Raw genomic sequence first — 18,813 nt, 5'->3', positions numbered from 1 at the left:
GGCGGAAGCGGAGGCTGCCCGCGTGCAGCGGGACACTCGGCGGTTGCTTTGCCAGCATGAACATGCAACTTGAGGCGACGGTGCAGAAGCAGCGAACAAGCAAGTATAAGTACGTTTACCGTAGCCAACAGCTCATCGTTCGAACCAGCCATCCTCGTGACAAAAAGGGCGACGGGAGGAGAGCTAGCAGACTATCAAGACGACGACGCGGGAAAAGAGCGCGCTTTCCAGTCTTCTCTGGTGTCACGTGACTATCCCCTTCTCTCTCTGCTCGTTAGGGTCCTCCCTCAACGCCTCCTCTCTCTACATTCCAAGACAACCGCAGTGAGAAAACGTGCGCAGTGTGAGCGCCATTCCGAGGAGCTGCGAGGCAGCGTCTACGTTGACGCTGTGCCGCTGCGGGAAGTCTCCCGCTAGTGCCTTAAGCCTTAAGGGGTTTTATGGTGCCGCGCTCCTCAGCGCCGCCTGTGGCGAGCGGCGCGACACTGGGAAGGTGGGAAGACCACGAAATTTTAACTTCGTGAGCATGTCTCTGAAACCCGCACGTATATCCGTGATTCGCCATTTTTGTGTACATGCAGGTGCAAGCGTGGTCCTCGATGATGTCGCAAATACTTTATGCTGGTGTAGGCATATTAAAGGAACAACACAGTACTTTCAAGCTGCTGCGTTATCCAGCTGAGACAAGCTGTACGCTGCTTCACATGTTCTCTCCGCAAAAAAAGTGGCCGGCCTGGACGTTCACGTGAAGTGCCGTTCGCAGCAGGGAAAACAACCGTACACAGTCATACTGCATGTGAGTAAAGCGCAATGTGGCCCTAACATCGAGGTCACTAAACTGGAACCCTGAAAACGTAGCGCTTCTAATAGGTTCTATCTATTTCTAATAGTTCTATCTATTTCTATTTCTAATCTATTTCTAATTTCTTCTAATAGGTTCTTCTAATCGAAGCCACGCTGTTGGCCATGCATGCCTCATTTCACTCCAGCGCGTTGTAAGCCGCGGCCTATCATTTGATGCCACATCACATTGTTACTACAGATCGCCATACAGCTATATCTGAACCGGATACAACTGCACGGTCACTTTGGATCGCGATTTTGTCGATATATGTTCAGTCGACGACAATCCGCGCATAGCGTTCGAGCTTCACCATCGAGATCGTAGGCTGTCGTCTGCGCCGTCATGCCGAGTTAGCTAGACTAACACGATTCCAATTGCTGGACCATGTAGCAGTGACCATGCTTGATCGAAATTGAGAAATTTCATCCGGTCGGGCGCGATCTTGACTAAAAGTCACTGTGTGACACCACGGTGCACTAGCGTTCTGTTCTTCGTCGTCGTCTGGCATGGCGCCAAACGAAAGCTTTTGCGGTTTTGAAGCTGTTGTAAGCGGTCTGTCGGGGCTCACTGCTGAACACAGAACCGGGACCCACTTGCCGACGTAATCGGTGCAACTACTAGTCGCTGTGCACATTAATTAAGTGAGACAAACGAGCCCTTATCTATCAGGTCTTTTTATTCGTTAGATTATTCTCGTCAGCTTGGCGCACTTTGTAAGCGTCCGGAAAAAGTGTGGGCTTGTCAGGATGTCCTTTGATTGTGTATTTTCCCCATTGACGAAATGATTAGAGCATATCCTGGTTGACTTGTTTGGCACCCATTCGGAACCATCTGCAGCTGAAAAATGAGATTTATTAACCACGATATCTGAATTTATATGACGTGAATGTTCGTTTTTAATGACGTACAATGATCTACGTTCATTATGCCCTTTTCATAAGGTCTGGTTTCGATTGCGAATGCGTTTGCTTGCATATGAGCTTTGCTTTTGAATTTCGTAAATGTAAAGTCGCAAGAAAGATCGCACCATCTGAAACTGCGCCTCTGACGCCAGCAGCCGAAACGAGCATCATCTATGAATTAGAGCTCGCCAGCATAAAATAAGCCTCCTGGGCATAAAATATTGCTCATCACACAGTGTTATCATGGTCTTACCAAATCCTAAGCCTACACTAAGCAGTAGTCTAATCAGCACAGTCGTGACATATGCATTTCAAATGTTGAGTAGCTGACCCGGCCATGACCGCTGGCATCGCATTGCGAAACGCGCACGTGTAACCCGATTTACAGAACAAACCCTTCTCACAAATATGATGACAGAAGCTGACTTACCTTACTCCCCCTCACAGCTGCGATCAATTTCTTTCGTCGTTCTAATTTGTAAGGCGTGCAAGGAAACATGTACAAATTTATCCCAGGCTGGCCTTCGTGGCTGTGATTCTCTTACGCAGAAGTATGGCCGGTTCAACTTGTTCTTTTTCTCACCTCCGTAGCTCCGACACTTGCCTATGAAGCGCATGCCATTGGGCTGTCGGAAGACGTATCCGAAAAAAAAGGGGGAGAGCTTATTAACGAAGCAAAACGGCGTTAGCCGTGGCCATCACGAAGTACAGTGCGCGTGAAGTAATACGCGTCAAGCCGGTCGAGCCGCACAGCCACCTTCCCAGAGCTATCGCTTCTCTGCGGCAGATGGCGCCAGAGTAGTCACAAACTCGACTGTACGGAGCCTATTGCATGATCCGAAGAGGACTTCGAGCTTCTCAAATCCGGTAAGAGTGCCTTCATGAGTAACCTGTACCAGAATGTCAACATTCCAGCGGTCAGGCTTAAAGAAACCAACGCGCACGGTGCTTCTTCCCCACCGGTGACCGCCTTCACAGGGCGTTCCTCTTGTTGGGACCGTGTTTGAGGTGGTCGGTGACATGGCTGCCATCCGTCGCCTTCCCCTTCCGGCACTCCAGGGAATATGCTTCTGCACCGATGAAGTGGCGCGGCTGCATAGTGACGAGTGTCGGCTCAGGGGAAACTCGCTGGCATCCGCACAGCAAACCGAGGCTATAGGTGCGCTGCGGGTCGAGGTGCGTTCCCTGCGTGATGGGCTTGGCACATGCGGGCAAGCCGTCTCCGCATACTTCTCCTGCGGCACTGCCGGTCCAACCCTCCAAGACAACGCATGCTGGGACTGTTCGGACTGCTTCGCCGAGGGCTGCCGCCGTCGACCAGCGATCCAAGGCAACACGGAGTGAACATCGGCCTGCCGGCCTTTGATGAAAAGGCTCTTAGAGTATTAACAAAGAATAAAGAAAAAGAACGTAGCGACAGCAGTTGTAACGTACAAATACAGTTTATCATCACGTCAAACACAGTCGTATTTTGTGTGCATTTGCACATACATTCGTTTTCACGTGTTTCCTTTGTGCCCCCGTAGATCTCGAGCGTGTATTCGCAACTGCTGTTTTGCGAGTGCGGTGGTGACAGAGACGTCAGTTGCTTCGCCGCGCGAAATGTACAAAGTATGTCTGAGTGATCGCAGACGCGTTTGCTGTAGCTTAAAGGAGATATCGTATAAGCGCTGTCCAAGCCCATAGAAAGGCCGCTTTTAAGGTCGCCTGTTTTACGCGCGGCTCAGAACCACATTACTGTGGCGGCCCGTTCCGCCACCCTCAGCATTTTCCCGTGAGCGATAGTTTCCGTATATATATCAGTATATGTATATGCCAGTGCACAATTCTCACACCCGATGACTCGGCCTTCAGCGGGGCACGAGACAGGGTGTAGCATTTCCGACTCGTTAATGATTGATTTTGAAAGGACTTCTACGATCCCAGGAGCAGGCGGACGTTACAGTGAGCTGATAGATGTATCGCCGTGCATACGCGACTCGTGATTTTCCGGTAAGAGATGGAACCTGCTTTCGCGTTTTACACACGTTTTAAGTGGTGTTCAAGTTCGTCGAAAAATGACACGTGTACTTAGCCGCGTTCATGGACGCATGCGTACGGGAGATTCCGGAGCCACGATGTTAGAAATAAGAGAAATAATTCTATATTGGGCTACCTGTTGCGATCAGCAAAACCCGTCTATCACGCACAGATCAAGGGAGTATTTAGGCATTTAAGATTTACGAGAGGGGCTTAGAGTTCAGGACCACCAGTCAGCCTCTAGAGTTCGTAAAGGAGTACGTTTACGTAGGTCAATCACTCACAGGGGACCCTAATCACGAGAAGGGAATTTATAGACAAATAAAAGTGGATTGAAGCGCATACCGCAGACATTGTCAGGTTCTGACTGGAACCTTATCATTATCTTTAAAAAGAAAGGTGTACAATCAATGCATTCTACCGGTGCTGACATATGGGGCAGAAACTTGGAGACCGACAAAAAAGCTCGAGAACAAGTTAAGGATCGCGCAAAGGGCGATAGAACAAAGAATCTTAGGCGTAACGTTAAGGAGACAGGAAGAGAGCGGTGTGGACCAGAGAGCAAACGGGAATAGCCGATATTGTAATTGGCATTAAGAGAAAGAAATGGTGCTGGGCAGGTCATGTAATGCACAGGTCAGATAACCGGGGGATCATTAGGGTTTCAGAATGGGTGCCAAGAGAAGGGAAGCGCAGTGAAGGAAGACAGAAGACTAGGTGAGGTGATGAAATTAGCAAATTCGCGGGCGCTAGTTGGAGTATGTTGGCGCAGGACAGGGGTAATTGGAGATCGCGGAGAGAGGTCTCCGTCCTGCATGGACATAAAGTAGGATGATGATGGAAAAGACGCCCCGCGACCGAAAGTCATTTTTGTGTCCAGGCTCTCCACTGAAACCTCGCCTACTGATGGGCACCTCTCGAACTTTGGAGGACCACCTATTGCCTGCAAACGCCTCAAGACGAAGCATAATTCTTATGCCACATTCCACGTCTGGGCCGATGAAACCGTCGATGATGAAGCCCTTAAATGCCTGAACGACTCGTCACTGTGGCCAATGGGAAGCCTGTACAAGCAAGCTGCTTCGTGGGGGACTACACGATGACGGGCTTCCTGCTTACAAGATTACTCCTAAATACCAAAATGGTGTGTCATTTGGACACCTTTTTACCAATACTCTTTCGGATTTCGCAGCGAAGTAGGCGAGTTCTTCAAAAATGTCACTTCGTCTCCTCATTTTTTTATTTTTGTTATTGTGGAATTTTGGCTCTGTAGTGAAATTTCATCTTCCGACATTTTCGCACCATACAACGTCTTCCGCAGTGACAGGGGCTTCAGTAGATCTAAACAAAAAGCTGGGGAAGTACTGATTGCTGTTGACAGTTCACTGAAATCTGTTCGGCGCAGCGACATAGAAACTGTACAAGGCCCGATTTGGGTAGAAGTCAACCTAGGGCGCCGTGAAAATTTTTTAGATGAATCTTTCTATGTGCCACCGAATATTTCCCCTGTATTACTTGATAAGGTCATCACTTCTATTGAAAGTGTTATATTTTTGCATAGCAAGCACAGGTAATCCTTGTTGATGATTTTAATACATCAGCAGTTGATTGGAGCACGCTTAGATATTCTTATCACAATCATTACATAAAGAAAAAATGCAGCCTCTTGTTCGTCTTTCTGTCCTTCTGTTTCCTTCAGCAGCGTAACTTTATCGCCAATTCCTGTGGCAACGTCTTGTACCTTTGCCTCTCGATTGCTCAAATCATAGATATCTCTAGTTCTGACATTTCCCTTGTACGTACCGATGAGTTTCACCAGTCAGTAAAGACAACTTCTCCTGTTTAAGCCCTGAGACAGAGCTCCTCCAGTGGCAAAAAATAATTCTCTCACTTTGCTTTCAAGCGTGGTGATTATGTTGGTTGATATGATTTCTTGTCCCCTACTGGATTGTCTCCTGGATGAAGTTGTGCGGGTCGCGATGGCGAATGAAGTCTTGAAATAAGGATTCAACCTGCACCGCTCCCTTCACCTCCCCTCCCCTCATTTTTCATCAATAAATCTTTATTCTTTCTCCTCTTGTCCGCTACGGATTGCTCAGTGGTCACAGCAGACAAAAAAATGTTGATGACCAAGTAGATCAATTTACGGAGCTTGTTTTGAGCAGTATGCGCAAGCACATTGCCCAGTACAGATCGAAACGCTATAACTATCCCCACTGGTTAACATCAGGACTTAGCACTGCTCTAAAGTATAAAGATGCCGCGCACCTCAAATCCCGAACTCGTGTGCATATAATGACTGAAGAGAAAAAAAATCAGATTTTTTCGGACTCTCTGCAAACGCCTCCATAAACGGTACCACAAACCACAGTATTCTTCGAAAAAAAGTGACTCCAACCGGCTGGCGGGATTCGCAAGCATATTCACAAGCGCTTTGGTAAACATGTACAGTATTTTCGCCAGCTCGACTCTAGCGGAATAGAAGTCCAAGTAGTTGCGGAATGTTTTGCTGCTCATTTCTCATCCTTATACAATGCTTCAGGTATCAATGCTGGCGTCAGTCAGCAGAACATGACGTCTCTTACATATAGTGTTGTGTTGTTTGATGGTAAGCTCATGCACAAATTTCTTAAGCGCTTGAAGCCTTCCCTCATCCCCTCTGCAATTCCGAAAGGCCACCAGGTTTCTTGACCATGCTGCTGCCTGACTGTTCTCTTGCCAAATAGGCCCACCAATCACTGCTGAGTATGCGCGCCGCGCGTGCTGCTGGATTTCTTGCCACATGGCGCTCACCTCCGGCGCTGAGATGCAGTATGCAGTTACAGTATGTATGCGGTACGTATGCGGTATGTATGCGATATATATGCAGTATGTATGCGGTTACGGAAATGCACCTTAGAGAGACTCAGAAGAACCGCCATTAATTGAGATTTATGTTTAGGAAGGGTGCAACAGAACTAAGTCGGAGAGAAAGGGAGGGGGAGTGGGAATACTCATCCATCAGGGAGCCAAATGAAAAAGAGTAAATTCAAAATGTCAAGAGTATCTTTGGTTATCAGGTACAATGAGTGGAAAAAAACTTGGCTGGGCGTTGCGTATTTGGGGACCGGAAATAATTGCACAGACAAGACTAAAGAGTTAGTGGAATTTATTTATTTATTTATTTATTTATTTATTTATTTACAGTACCCCCAGAGTAAGTATACATTATAGAGGGGAGAGGCTACATAAAGAAGTAAAAAAATGATATACAGAAAAGGCACAGTATAAGTAACAATGAAAAATTATGCTAGCTGACTAATTACACATCATAATAAACAAAATAATATAGAGGTAGTTTACCACAGAAATCTCATGATACACTTTTCAATACACGAGTTAGGAATGATAGGTGGATACATATATAGTTAAGTTGCAAGTATAGTATTTATACAATAAAAAGTCACGTGATATCTTGAACGCAAGTTTCATGATTTAGATGTAGTTAAGTAGAGCATTTCTAAATTGAACAAGATTACTTATACTAACAATAGATGCTGGCGGACCGTTCCATTCGTCGCATGTTTTGGGTAAAAATGGTTACGAATATGTTAGTGTGTTAGAGCGAGGCACATGTACCTTACGCGTATGGTCTCTACGTGATGAGATGAATGGTGTTGGATCAATCCATACCGGCCGAAGCGCTGCGTTCTGGTAGTAAATCTTATGAAATCAGCATAGGCGTGACTGTTTCCTGCGGGTTAACAGCGAAGGTAGGTTAAGTGTAGTCTTCATTTGTGTTACACTTGCCGTACGATGGTAACTAGCTGGTATAAACCAAGCGGAGCAATTCTGGACACTTTCAAGGCAGTTGATTGGGATGGCATGATGTGGGTCCCATACTGATGATGCAAGTTCCAACTGTGTTTGAGCAATAATGGTGCGAGCAAAAAGTTTGTGCAAAGGTATCCAAGCGTGCGATTAGCTTTGCTCGTTACACTCTTAGGAAAAGTTACACCCTTTGGGGTGTATCTCTGCCACACAACAATAATCGTCATCTGCCTTGCTTGCGTTTCTTTTCTTGAAAACGCCGCGCCCGCTACTTTCCTGTCGGGAATGCTATGTCATGCTGATAACGCGCATGCCGTTCGTTACTGGAAAGTACCGGGCTCGCCGCGTTAAAAAAAGAAAATGCGGACAAGACAGATGACGACTACTGTTGTGTGGCAAAAGGGTATAATTTTGCTTAGGTGTGCATAAATTCGATATGGTACTTCCAGGATAAGTTATAGGTGATTTGGACGCCGAGATATTTGTAGTTTCTTACGCTCTCTAAAGAAATGTCATCAAGTAAATAGGCAGGAGAAGCTTAATTAGTGCGGGATATTCTCATCGATTTACATTTCTTGACGTTAAGTTGCATGTACCATTTTATAGTCCAGTTATGCAGTGTGTTTAAATCGTCCTGAAGAGATGAAATATTAGTGTTGTTAGTAATTTTATGATATATTACGTAGTCATTTGCAAAAAGACAAATTTTAGACGAAATGTTATCAGGTAGGTCGTTAACGTAGATCAGAAATAACAGCAGCCCAAGTACAGACCTTTGTGGAAAGTCAGATTTGACGGGTGTTAGAATTGAATTAACTTCATCAGCGCTTACAAATTGCATTCGGTGTGTTAGAAATGCTTTTTAGCCAATTAAGTACATTAGTATCAATGTTTAGCGCGCTGCGTTTAGATAGCAGTAATGTGTGGTGTACTTTGTCGAATGCTTTGTCAAGAAAAATAAAGTCCGTAAAAAATCCTGCGTCTACGTTGGAATGCAGGTCGCTAGTAAAGCAAAGAAGCTGGGTATCACAGGTGAATGTTTTACGAAAACCATATTGGCTAGATGTAAAGAAGTTGTTGGATTCAAGATGATTGATTACCTGAGCATAAATTACATGCTCCATTATCTTACAGGGCACTGAAGTCAAACTAATGGGCCTATAATTAGAAGGGTTATGCGTATCACCAGATTTATGAATTGGAATGATCTTAGCCATTTTCCAATGTAAAGGCAAGGTGCCGTTGTGAAGCGACTGAGAAAAAAGTAATTCTAAAATTATTCAGCAATACTCACTAGTACTGTGTGAAAATTTAATGTTAATTCCATCAACAGCACATGACAATTTCAAATGTAATTTAGTTATAATCGATTTAATACCGTTACTATTAAATGCTATGAGATCCATGTGGGGGTATCTTTTAGGTCGTATTTCGGGAGGAGGAGTAACACGCGAAGACGGCAAAAAGTCCTGTACGAACGCGTCATTTAGCACATCAGCGCATGCGTGGTAAGTGATTGCTTTCCCAGTTAGTGAACTTAGAGTGATCTTTCTAGTGCTATCTCCTTTCATAGAGCTCCAGAATGTCTTACTGTTAGTTTTCAGTACCTTGGGAAGGGTAACGTTGTAGTAGGAAAACTTCGCAGACCTTAAGTTAGAAAAGTACGGCGCGGTAGCGGATTTGTATGAGAACAAGTGTTCAGTATTCAGTGACCGTTTAGCGATACAAAATAGGCTTTTTTTTTTACTTAGTCTGTTAAGGTGTCTGTTATACCATGCTGCGTCACTATTTGAATCTATACGTCGGACTGGAATATAACAATTTATTAGATCAGATACTTTTTCTTTAAAGAGGCGCCAATTGGTCTCGACAGAATGATCGGGATGGCAGCGTAGAAACGTGTCAAGAAAGGAAGCAAGTTTGTTGTTTATTGCAGGGATGTTAGCCTTTTCATAATCTTTTATTCGCTAAAATCGTTTACTTTCTGTTGAAGTGATATTGCGATTGTAAAATGTAATGTATCGTGGTCACTAATGTTACGTAAGTGCGTTAACGGGGATATAATTGTCATGACGTAGTGCCTGCTACCCGTGTTGGAATAACGACCGTTTGTACTAAAGTGAAGGCATAACAAATAGCGATAAACTGATTAGCCTCACTGGATGATGAGTTAGAGAAAGGACATGTATTCGACCGATTTATGTTAGGAAAGTTAATGTCCCCATAAGAATAATTTTAGCTCCGGGGAATCTTACTGTTAATTGATTTAGACAGTCATGCAGGTGATCAAAAAACGAACTATTCGAGGGAGGCATGTAGCAGACGCCTGAGATAATTTTTTTTTAAATTACTGGTTAAACAACACCAGACAGATTCAATATCATTGACTACCGGTGTATTAAAGCACTCAATTGTATTTACTAACAGCAAGCGACACACCGCCCCCAATGCTGTCAGTACGGTCATTCTGATACACGACGTAATTTTTTTTTCGGCAGTGAAACAATTCCTCGTTTGTTATTTTGTCAGTCAACCAAGTTTAAGTTATCGCTATTATGTCAGGGTCGGTGTCATCAACCAGAGAACAGAATTCGTCCCTTTTATTAAATATACTGCGTATATTAGTGAATACAACGGAGATGACATGTTTCGAGGAAGTGACAGCATCTTCCCTCGCGTTTCGCTATCGCGAGTTCTGCAAGACACGACCAAAGGGAAGAATTCGAGAGTCGGTATTTCTGTTTCGTGGCGTTATTTCGTAGACAACATGGTTATCTAGGTCACGGCCGCTCGATGCAAAAGCACAGGGTGTGGCCCGCTGCGTGGCGCCTGAACGGCGTCTCGGGCCTAGTTCTCCGCGCGCCCGCTGCGGCGCCACTAGTCGGGGACGGCCGCTGATGCGGCTGCTGCGGACGGCACTGGTGCCTTCACAGCTGCGTCGGCACGCGCGACCTCCGCTCCAATCGAGGCGTAAATAATGCGTTTCATATTTGGAAATTGCAGATATAATATTTAAGTCGTCGTTAGAAGTGCTGATTATGCCACAAACGCCAACAGATTGTCACAGGGGCGAAAATCTATACTATATATAATACGCCTGAACGCTATCAGTGACGGTTGCCCGTGCGATGCATGACCGGGTAACGCACTTCCATCGAGAGGTTCTGCTTGGAGCAATCTATCAGTACTTTTAGTCACTTCTCGTGAACACGTACGCAAAGTAAAAAGTTTACATAGGGAGAACTTGTACCGAGTTTCCCAAGTAATGCAAACTAACGTAGATGAAATAAAAACGCTTATCATTGCAAATAATCATCAGTAGATGTTTCTCACCAAGACGATGCATATTAAGTGATGCTGGAGCTTATCTAAGGAGTGCGCCCCTTTTAACGCCTCCCCCATCCCCATCCTGCTTGGCATCAAAATCACCTCAGACCCCGTTAAAAAAAAATCTGGCTACATGCCGAGTGTCCACGTTTAAGTCATTAATAGAAACAAACAATTCAACACAGGTGAAGTTGTCGGAAGTTTACAAGTGCAGCTGCAGCCAAGAAAAGTGCAAAATATGCTTCAGCCACCAGCTTGATACTTTTATTGCATTGTCATAAGCAAGGAAGAATATATTCACTGGTATTCACAAACAAAGAACCTTCCTTGAGATAGGTTTATGCGACAACCTCAAAAGTCGCTCCACTGCTGAATTAACATTACCAGCCCAGTTGGCTAAGAGAGGCCGCAGCAACTTCCTCAAGAATATTTTGCAAAGCTTCTCAGTGTGAGCATGGTCCTTTCTCGCACATATTAACTGCCGATACAGTGTGAAATGTGGAAGTAATGCTGATATCAACAGGTGGCACAGATTGCTGCTTTTTCGAATCTAATCTCTCTTCATGACCTGCTGAACAAAGATGCAAGTCAGTTGGCAAAGCTTAACAACTTCCATTTTAAGGTATGTCAAGCCTCCATTGTCCATATTTGCTATCAGCCTGTAGAGTGGCCCGACACTCCTTGGCGAGAGATATTTTTCAGCCACGCTTCTCGACGCTCTAAGTCGCAGGGGAACTCGTGATATTTCACAGTCGGGTCCTTTTTGGCATTTGTGTCGCAGAGTGGCGCACAACAGTTGCGCGGCATCGCGCCCCATGAACGAGGCTGGCTACGGCACACACGCTCACCGAAGAGCCTTAACAAAGCACAGCAAGCACAGGCAAACTTGCTCACACACACGCACGCGAAAAAGCACGAGATGAATGCATATCGCACGAGGCAAACACGTTCTGACGCGTGAACCAACGCCCGCTTAGCCCCGGCGCAAAGTCGCGAAAGTATCCCCGAGCAGTGGCGCCCTCACCAAGAAAAGCGGTCGCAACTTTAAACTCGGCCGAGACGAGCCCGCCTATTGCCCGCGGCGCGACGTAGCTGGCCGCACCTTGCTTTGCATCGAGCGGCCGTGTCTAGGTTGTCGCCGTAACATTTTTCTCCCGCGAATATTTTTTTGTAATGAAGCCTGTAGGGTGCATTAAGTCCTTTGCCATATTCCGTTTACTTATTTCTTATATTTCGCGTTGCCTCACAGAAGTCTTCGCTCACAGTCAGGCTGCTTCCTTTTAGACGATAACGCTTATACACAGCTTGTTCTTTGGTTTTATAAGTGGAAAACTTAACTATTATCAGCCGCGATTTTTGTTGAGTGTAGCGACCAATAATATGTGCACGCACTATGTGGTCGCAAGTTAAACTGAGTTTTAAAGTGTTATTTATCAAATCTAGGGCTTTCTCCTCTGACTGCATTGAATTTGCTGTTGGGGTATCCGGTACACCGAAAAAAATTGGCTGAAGGCTTAACTTGGTTAAGCCTGGAAGATTGCGAAAGCAATACCCTTGGCTGCGCCTTGGTTCGGCTGATGGTGTGGACATGGTTGCCCTTTGTTAAACTTATGGCTATACATCATCCGACATAGCGCAAGGCAGCGCGCCGACCACTGCGAGGAGCCGAGCTGTAGCCCCATTTATCCTCCTAGCATGACGTCACACCAGCGAGCGCCCTCTCTCGGTAGCGCAAGGCTTCGCCTCCACCATCGATGCCGCGAGCTGGGGCAACACCACCTAGATTAGCTCACGGCCTCCGCACGCGTCCGTGACGTCACGCACAAGGGATCGGCCGACACGGTTTCTCTCGCCTGCCATCAGAGGACCTGTTTTCAAAGATACCGCGTGTTTTGTGCCGCCTTACTGTTATTTAAAATGTCCCTATTAACAGATGTACCCCTCGAGAGTACGTCACATGGTTTTTAGGCTAATTCAGGCATGAGAAACCGCATGCCTTTGTCATTTACTGCACGGCGAACTTAGCATTCGTGCTTGTTCTTTTCCTCCCTGAAATTATTTTTTAAGCTCAGCTTTGGAAGCAAAAAGCCCATTTGTTAGCCTCACAGTAACTAAGTCATAACAAATCCATTCAGAGGTCGTGGCCTCAGATCCAACCTACTGCATGTCGTTTCTTTTTTATTATAACTAGTCATTTACCTTGCAGCCACAAAATGATTAACATATTCACGTCCTGTTGTTTACCACCACTTCTTTACCGCCTACACTTTCCTCGGCTGTGGTGACTGTTAGCTTCCCTCATGTGTTGATCTATAAGTACTTCATGCTGCACAGATATCTCAAAACAAACCTGAAAGACTTCAAAAAGATATGCAATGAATACAGGGAATGAAGAGTTTATTTCAGTGCTTCACACATACACACAAGGCAGCCGTCAACAAGTTGTGTGACATGGTGAGATATATACCTCAAGCACAGAATAAAAATGTACAATTTGTTGACCACCACAGTGTGTCAAACAGCAACAAGCATAGATATTTACATATACATGTCCATCATACAAAAGCGATACATTTTGGAACACAAGTTCTCACCCAATGCGGTGCTAAATGCAGCAGTGGCTTAGTATAAAAAGAGCGTGAACAAAATATAAAATGGCTTAATACAGAGCTATCATAACCATGTAATTACATGTGCAAGAAACTATCACTACTGAAAAACAGTTGCCAGTAAACCAAACGAACATCAATTTTCAGCTCTTTAGAGTTTGCAATTTACGCTTCCTATTTAAAACAGTTTTGTCATTTTTGGTTTTGCACAAATTATTCAACAGCGTGTTGCCAGCTGCACTCAAAATATGGTGCATGACGTTTTCTGGCGAGTGGCCAGAATTGCAGGCACCAAGGTCATCAAGGCCTTCAGAATCATGCAGAACGGTTGACACAAGAGCTACAAGGGCCTCTTTCTGATTTGGAAGAGCAAGAAATTTTGACGCCAACTCCTCAATCCTCAATTTATCAAGAACTATTTCTGTACAAAGCACAGCATTCACTACAACCAGCACACGGAAACTTCAGTCCTCCTCGTGTCATACCTGCAATGAGCAGTGTGTCTTCGTTGTCCAAACTGGTATTCTCCAGTATAAGGTTTTCTTTGCAGGACAAGCACATGAGCTTTTTCATTGTCACATGTGCACAATACCCAGCAACATATGTAACAGCGGGAATCATTTACGATTTTTTAGCGACATCAGCATCGGTCACTGCTATGGTGAACTCTCCACGAAGTGAATCAACACTTATGGTAGGGATTGGCTGTGCAATAACGTCCAGGTCAGGCAAGTCCAGTACTTTTTGAAGCCTAAGCTTGTTCTCAGATTCATAGATCTGCCTGATCGAGATGTGGTATTGGGCGCCAGATAGCTGGCGGTACTTCCCAAACCTGTCTTCAAGGCAATCTGTTTGAAATTTGCCACGGAGCATATACTGAAATCCTAGCTCTTCCTGGCAGTATAGAGAGATCTCATGAAGAGCGTGGCTCGTGTGGCCAAAAGCCAACTGCGTTTCTTTCGTCAGGTGGCCGGCATCGTGCTTGAGGCTAGGCCAGTAGTCTAGCCACTCTGTTATTTTTCTCGAAAATTCCAGCTGTGGACATGTTGTTCACACAATCGGATACTGCATTTCATCACGTAAGCGTTGGCCCTTTCTCGGTGTCTTTACATTTGCTATTCGCCACCATGTCAAAATGGTGTTAATGAAATCTGCCGTTCCTTTGGCATGTTGCACTGTGGAGCATTGCAATGCAGCAACTGTCGATTCGTTAAATATTCTGAGAGCCAGCTTAACGTTCTGACGCTCTATAGTTGAAGGATTTAGTGCTTTTAGTCAAAGTGTTGGTGCCAGCTTTAAAAGGTTATTCTGCTCAGCGTCATGTAAATCAGACAAAGATTTAAATGATGCAGTAAGAATAGGTGGCTTTGGGTCATTGCTGCACGGATCAGGGTAATACATGCACTTTCCACTATTTCTCTGGTTTAGCCAGTTGTTCCTGATCGACTTAAGAAAGTGTACAGGGTCCAAAATAAAGAACAGTGGACGAGAGGAATCGGCTGGATGTGGGTAAACAATACTGGCTTTAGGGGGGCTAGCAAAAATTGTCATGGCTTTTCGGTTTATAGCATTGTTGTCTGAAACAACTGCTAGTACCTTGACTGAAGTACTATAGCGCCAAACAGACGACACAAGAAGAAGAGACACGGACGAGCGCTTACTGACAACTGATGCTTTAATGACGGAAACACACAATATGTATACGCAAATTTGGCGGCGCGACATGCGCATTGTCAACACATCACATGGTAACTAGGTAAAAGGCGATAGAACGATTGTGAAGGTGACGTTCGTGAAGATGACACGTGGTGTACAGGGCCAAATGACTATATATGATAATGCTTACGCGATACACAAACACCCTGCTAGTAACAGCGCAAAATGTAGACAAGGGACGAGACAAGAAGACACCACAAGCGCTGACTTTCAACAACGTTTGGTGTGGTTTGGTGGTGTCTTCTTGTCTCGTCCCTTGTATACATTTTGCGCTGTTACTAGCAGGATGGAAAACCAACAAGCCCAAGCTGCTATTCTAGTGAAACACAAACACCGCCGTAAGGGAGTACCCCATAAAAACTATAAGATTAGGAATATTCACCAGGCGCGTGCGGCGCAGCAACATGCTCAGATTTAACTATGGGCTTCTAAAAATGACATCTCACTTCTATAGAGAATTTTCGATGGTTCGCTTACGCATTCAAGGCCTTTCCTTTTAATGTGGAAGGCTTCCTTCAGCTCGCGGGCCACGCTGTCTCGACTTCTGTCCAGAATGATGGTCTCTCTTAGGCGAGGCTTGCACCCGCACTCTTTGCAGTGGATGGCCATATTGGAACCAGTTCCTTTTTCCTGTGACCTTTCGTGTTCCTTCAGCCTTTCATTTAAACACCGCCCCGTTTGTCCTATGTAAACCTTTTTGCATGAGAGCGGAATTTGATATACTACCCCTTCCTTGCAACTGACAAGTGGATTGGTATGCTGGGTTCCGCAGGTCGCGCGTTCTGTTTTTTGGTTGTTAACGCGGGCGCACAATGTAGCAAGTTTTGAAGGGGCTGAGAAAACAACCGGGACTTTGAATTTACTCGCGACCTTTTTCAGGTTGTGGGCTACGCGGTGGGAGTACGGTATAACTACAGGTCTAAGTCTCTTGGTTTGTTCTTGCGTGTTTTTTCTTGCTTTCCCTTTTATCTTCTGGAGCAGGCTCTCTACTACAGAACTTAGAACTCTCTGTGGAAACCCCGCCTCCTTTAACCTTTCAATCTGCTGATGGAAGCTGCTCCGTATGGCATGCTTACATGACTTCCTGGTAGCCGATTCCAATGCCCCTGTGGCTAGCGCTCTTTTTACGATCTTAGAGTGGGCTGACTCATAAGACAAGAGCTCTTTTTGCGCTCGGGGTTGGTACTTCCAGTGCACTTCAGCTCCCAGGCTGAGCTCGAGGTCTAAAAACTGTAACTTATTGTTCTTTGGTAGTTCAAAGGTGTATTCTAAACCATGGCTATATTTCATAAAAACATCTAGCATCTCTTTGACAGTTTCTTGGTGGCCTAGTAGATCCTGTCTGCTTAACACAATTAGGAAATCATCTACGTATCTAAATACTTTCAAAACCTTCTGTTTGTCAAGCATGCTGTCCAAAACGCTATCAACGGCCGAAAGAAAAATGTTGCTTAAGATAGGGGCTACGCAGGACCCTATACAGATGCCCTTCTTCTGAACATAAACCCTATCATCAAACTGAACAAGCGTGGAACTAAGATAAAACTTCAGAAGCCTAACGAAATTTTCAACTGACATGCCCACAGAATTCTGAAACGAAATGGTGCCTTTCTTTTCAATACATGCCTGGACAGCTGAAAACAGTTCCTTGTGTGGGATAGAATAGAAAATATCTTTAACATCGACCGAGAAAAAACCACCTACGGTACCGCAGGACTGTAAAAATCCTACCACATCATAGGAGTTCCTTGTTTCGAAAGGATCTTCTATGTTAAGAGAACTCAAATGCTTTAACAGAAACTGGCTAACATGGCGTTGCCAAGATTCCCTTTCGCTCACGATACACCGGAGCGGAACTTCTTCTTTGTGGGTCTTAGCGGTAAAAAACATGCCCAAAGTCTTATTTTTGCACTTACTTATCGCATTTGCTATTTTTCCTAGTTCCAGTTCCTTGCAGAGGGACACAGCCTGAGATTTCACCCTAGCCGGCTTGAGGCTTGACGCGGCAAAATTCTTTTCCACAGCTCGGCAGGCCTTCTCCTTGTAAATTCCTTGCGGGACCACAACGAAGCCTCCTTCCTTGTCAGCCTGTAAAAGCAGTAGGCCATTGTCCTTGAAGAATGTGACAACACTGTTAATCCCAGCTCGGTTGCTTGAAGATTTCTTCGTAACTGTTCATGAGAGAGCGTCCACTCCTTCCAGTAGGCACCTTTCCTGGTCTTCAGGTGACGCCTTCTCGGCAACACGCCTATTCAAAGAAAGTAGCTCGTGCGCTGCAGTTTCAGGATCGAGGCTGAACTTCGGTCCCTTCGCCAGCACGTTTTTTACATCCTCCGTGACTTGTACTTGTCCCAGGATTTTTACGGCACCACTGGCCTTCTTCTTGTCTGGCGGCTTGGGTGTGTTGTTTAGCATATGTCGCCACCAGAATTCCACCGTTTGAGCCGCAAGCTTCCTGTGTTCCCGGAATTTCTTCTCGGCAACCCACTCAGGATAATTGATGTGACATGTTATGCGCAAATAGTCAAAAAAGAGCCGCACTTGCCTCCACAATTCCGAACCGAGCTGGGATTAACAGTGTTGTCACATTCTTCAAGGACAATGGCCTACTGCTTTTACAGGCTGACAAGGAAGGAGGCTTCGTTGTGATCCCGCAAGGAATTTACAAGGAGAAGGCCTGCCGAGCTGTGGAAAAGAATTTTGCCGCGTCAAGCCTCAAGCCGGCTAGGGTGAAATCTCAGGCTGTGTCCCTCTGCAAGGAACTGGAACTAGGAAAAATAGCAAATGCGATAAGTAAGTGCAAAAATAAGACTTTGGGCATGTTTTTTACCGCTAAGACCCACAAAGAAGAAGTTCCGCTCCGGTGTATCGTGAGCGAAAGGGAATCTTGGCAACGCCATGTTAGCCAGTTTCTGTTAAAGCATTTGAGTTCTCTTAACATAGAAGATCCTTTCGAAACAAGGAACTCCTATGATGTGGTAGGATTTTTACAGTCCTGCGGTACCGTAGGTGGTTTTTTCTCGGTCGATGTTAAAGATCTTTTCTATTCTATCCCACACAAGGAACTGTTTTCAGCTGTCCAGGCATGTATTGAAAAGAAAGGCACCATTTCGTTTCAGAATTCTGTGGGCATGTCAGTTGAAAATTTCATTAGGCTTCTGAAGTTTTATCTTAGTTCCACGCTTGTTCAGATTGATGATAGGGTTAATGTTCAGAAGAAGGGCATCTGTATAGGGTCCTGCGTAGCCCCTATCTTAAGCAACATTTTTCTTTCGGCCGTTGATAGCGTTTTGGACAGCATGCTTGACAAACAGAAGGTTTTGAAAGTATTTAGATATGTAGATGATTTCCTAATTGTGTTAAACAGACAGGATCTACCAGGCCACCAAGAAACTGTCAAAGAGATGCTAGATGTTTTTATGAAATATAGCCATGGTTTAGAATACACCTTTGAACTACCAAAGAACAATAAGTTACAGTTTTTAGACCTCGAGCTCAGCCTGGGAGCTGAATTGCACTGGAAGTACCAACCCCGAGCGCAAAAAGAGCTCTTGTCTTATGAGTCAGCCCACTCTAAGATCGTAAA

The 18,813-nt window shown here is 45.1% G+C and overlaps 1 protein-coding gene across 1 annotated transcript in view; it reads right to left on the bottom strand.

Annotated features, from left to right (window-relative positions):
• Nucleotides 1-396: 396 nt before the first annotated feature.
• LOC129388135 (uncharacterized) overlaps nucleotides 397-18,813 on the bottom strand; it is a 434,948-nt gene continuing 416,531 nt past the window's right edge. The window contains exon 8 of the mRNA XM_072284749.1: nucleotides 397-1,681. Within this exon, the coding sequence (XP_072140850.1) occupies nucleotides 1,527-1,681 (155 nt within the window). The 3' untranslated portion in view covers nucleotides 397-1,526. The remainder of the gene's footprint in view (nucleotides 1,682-18,813) is intronic.

Source organism: Dermacentor andersoni, chromosome 10, assembly GCF_023375885.2.
Source record: "Dermacentor andersoni chromosome 10, qqDerAnde1_hic_scaffold, whole genome shotgun sequence".
NCBI classification, from domain to species: domain Eukaryota; kingdom Metazoa; phylum Arthropoda; class Arachnida; order Ixodida; family Ixodidae; genus Dermacentor; species Dermacentor andersoni.
This window is presented reverse-complemented; position numbering and strand designations above follow the sequence as displayed.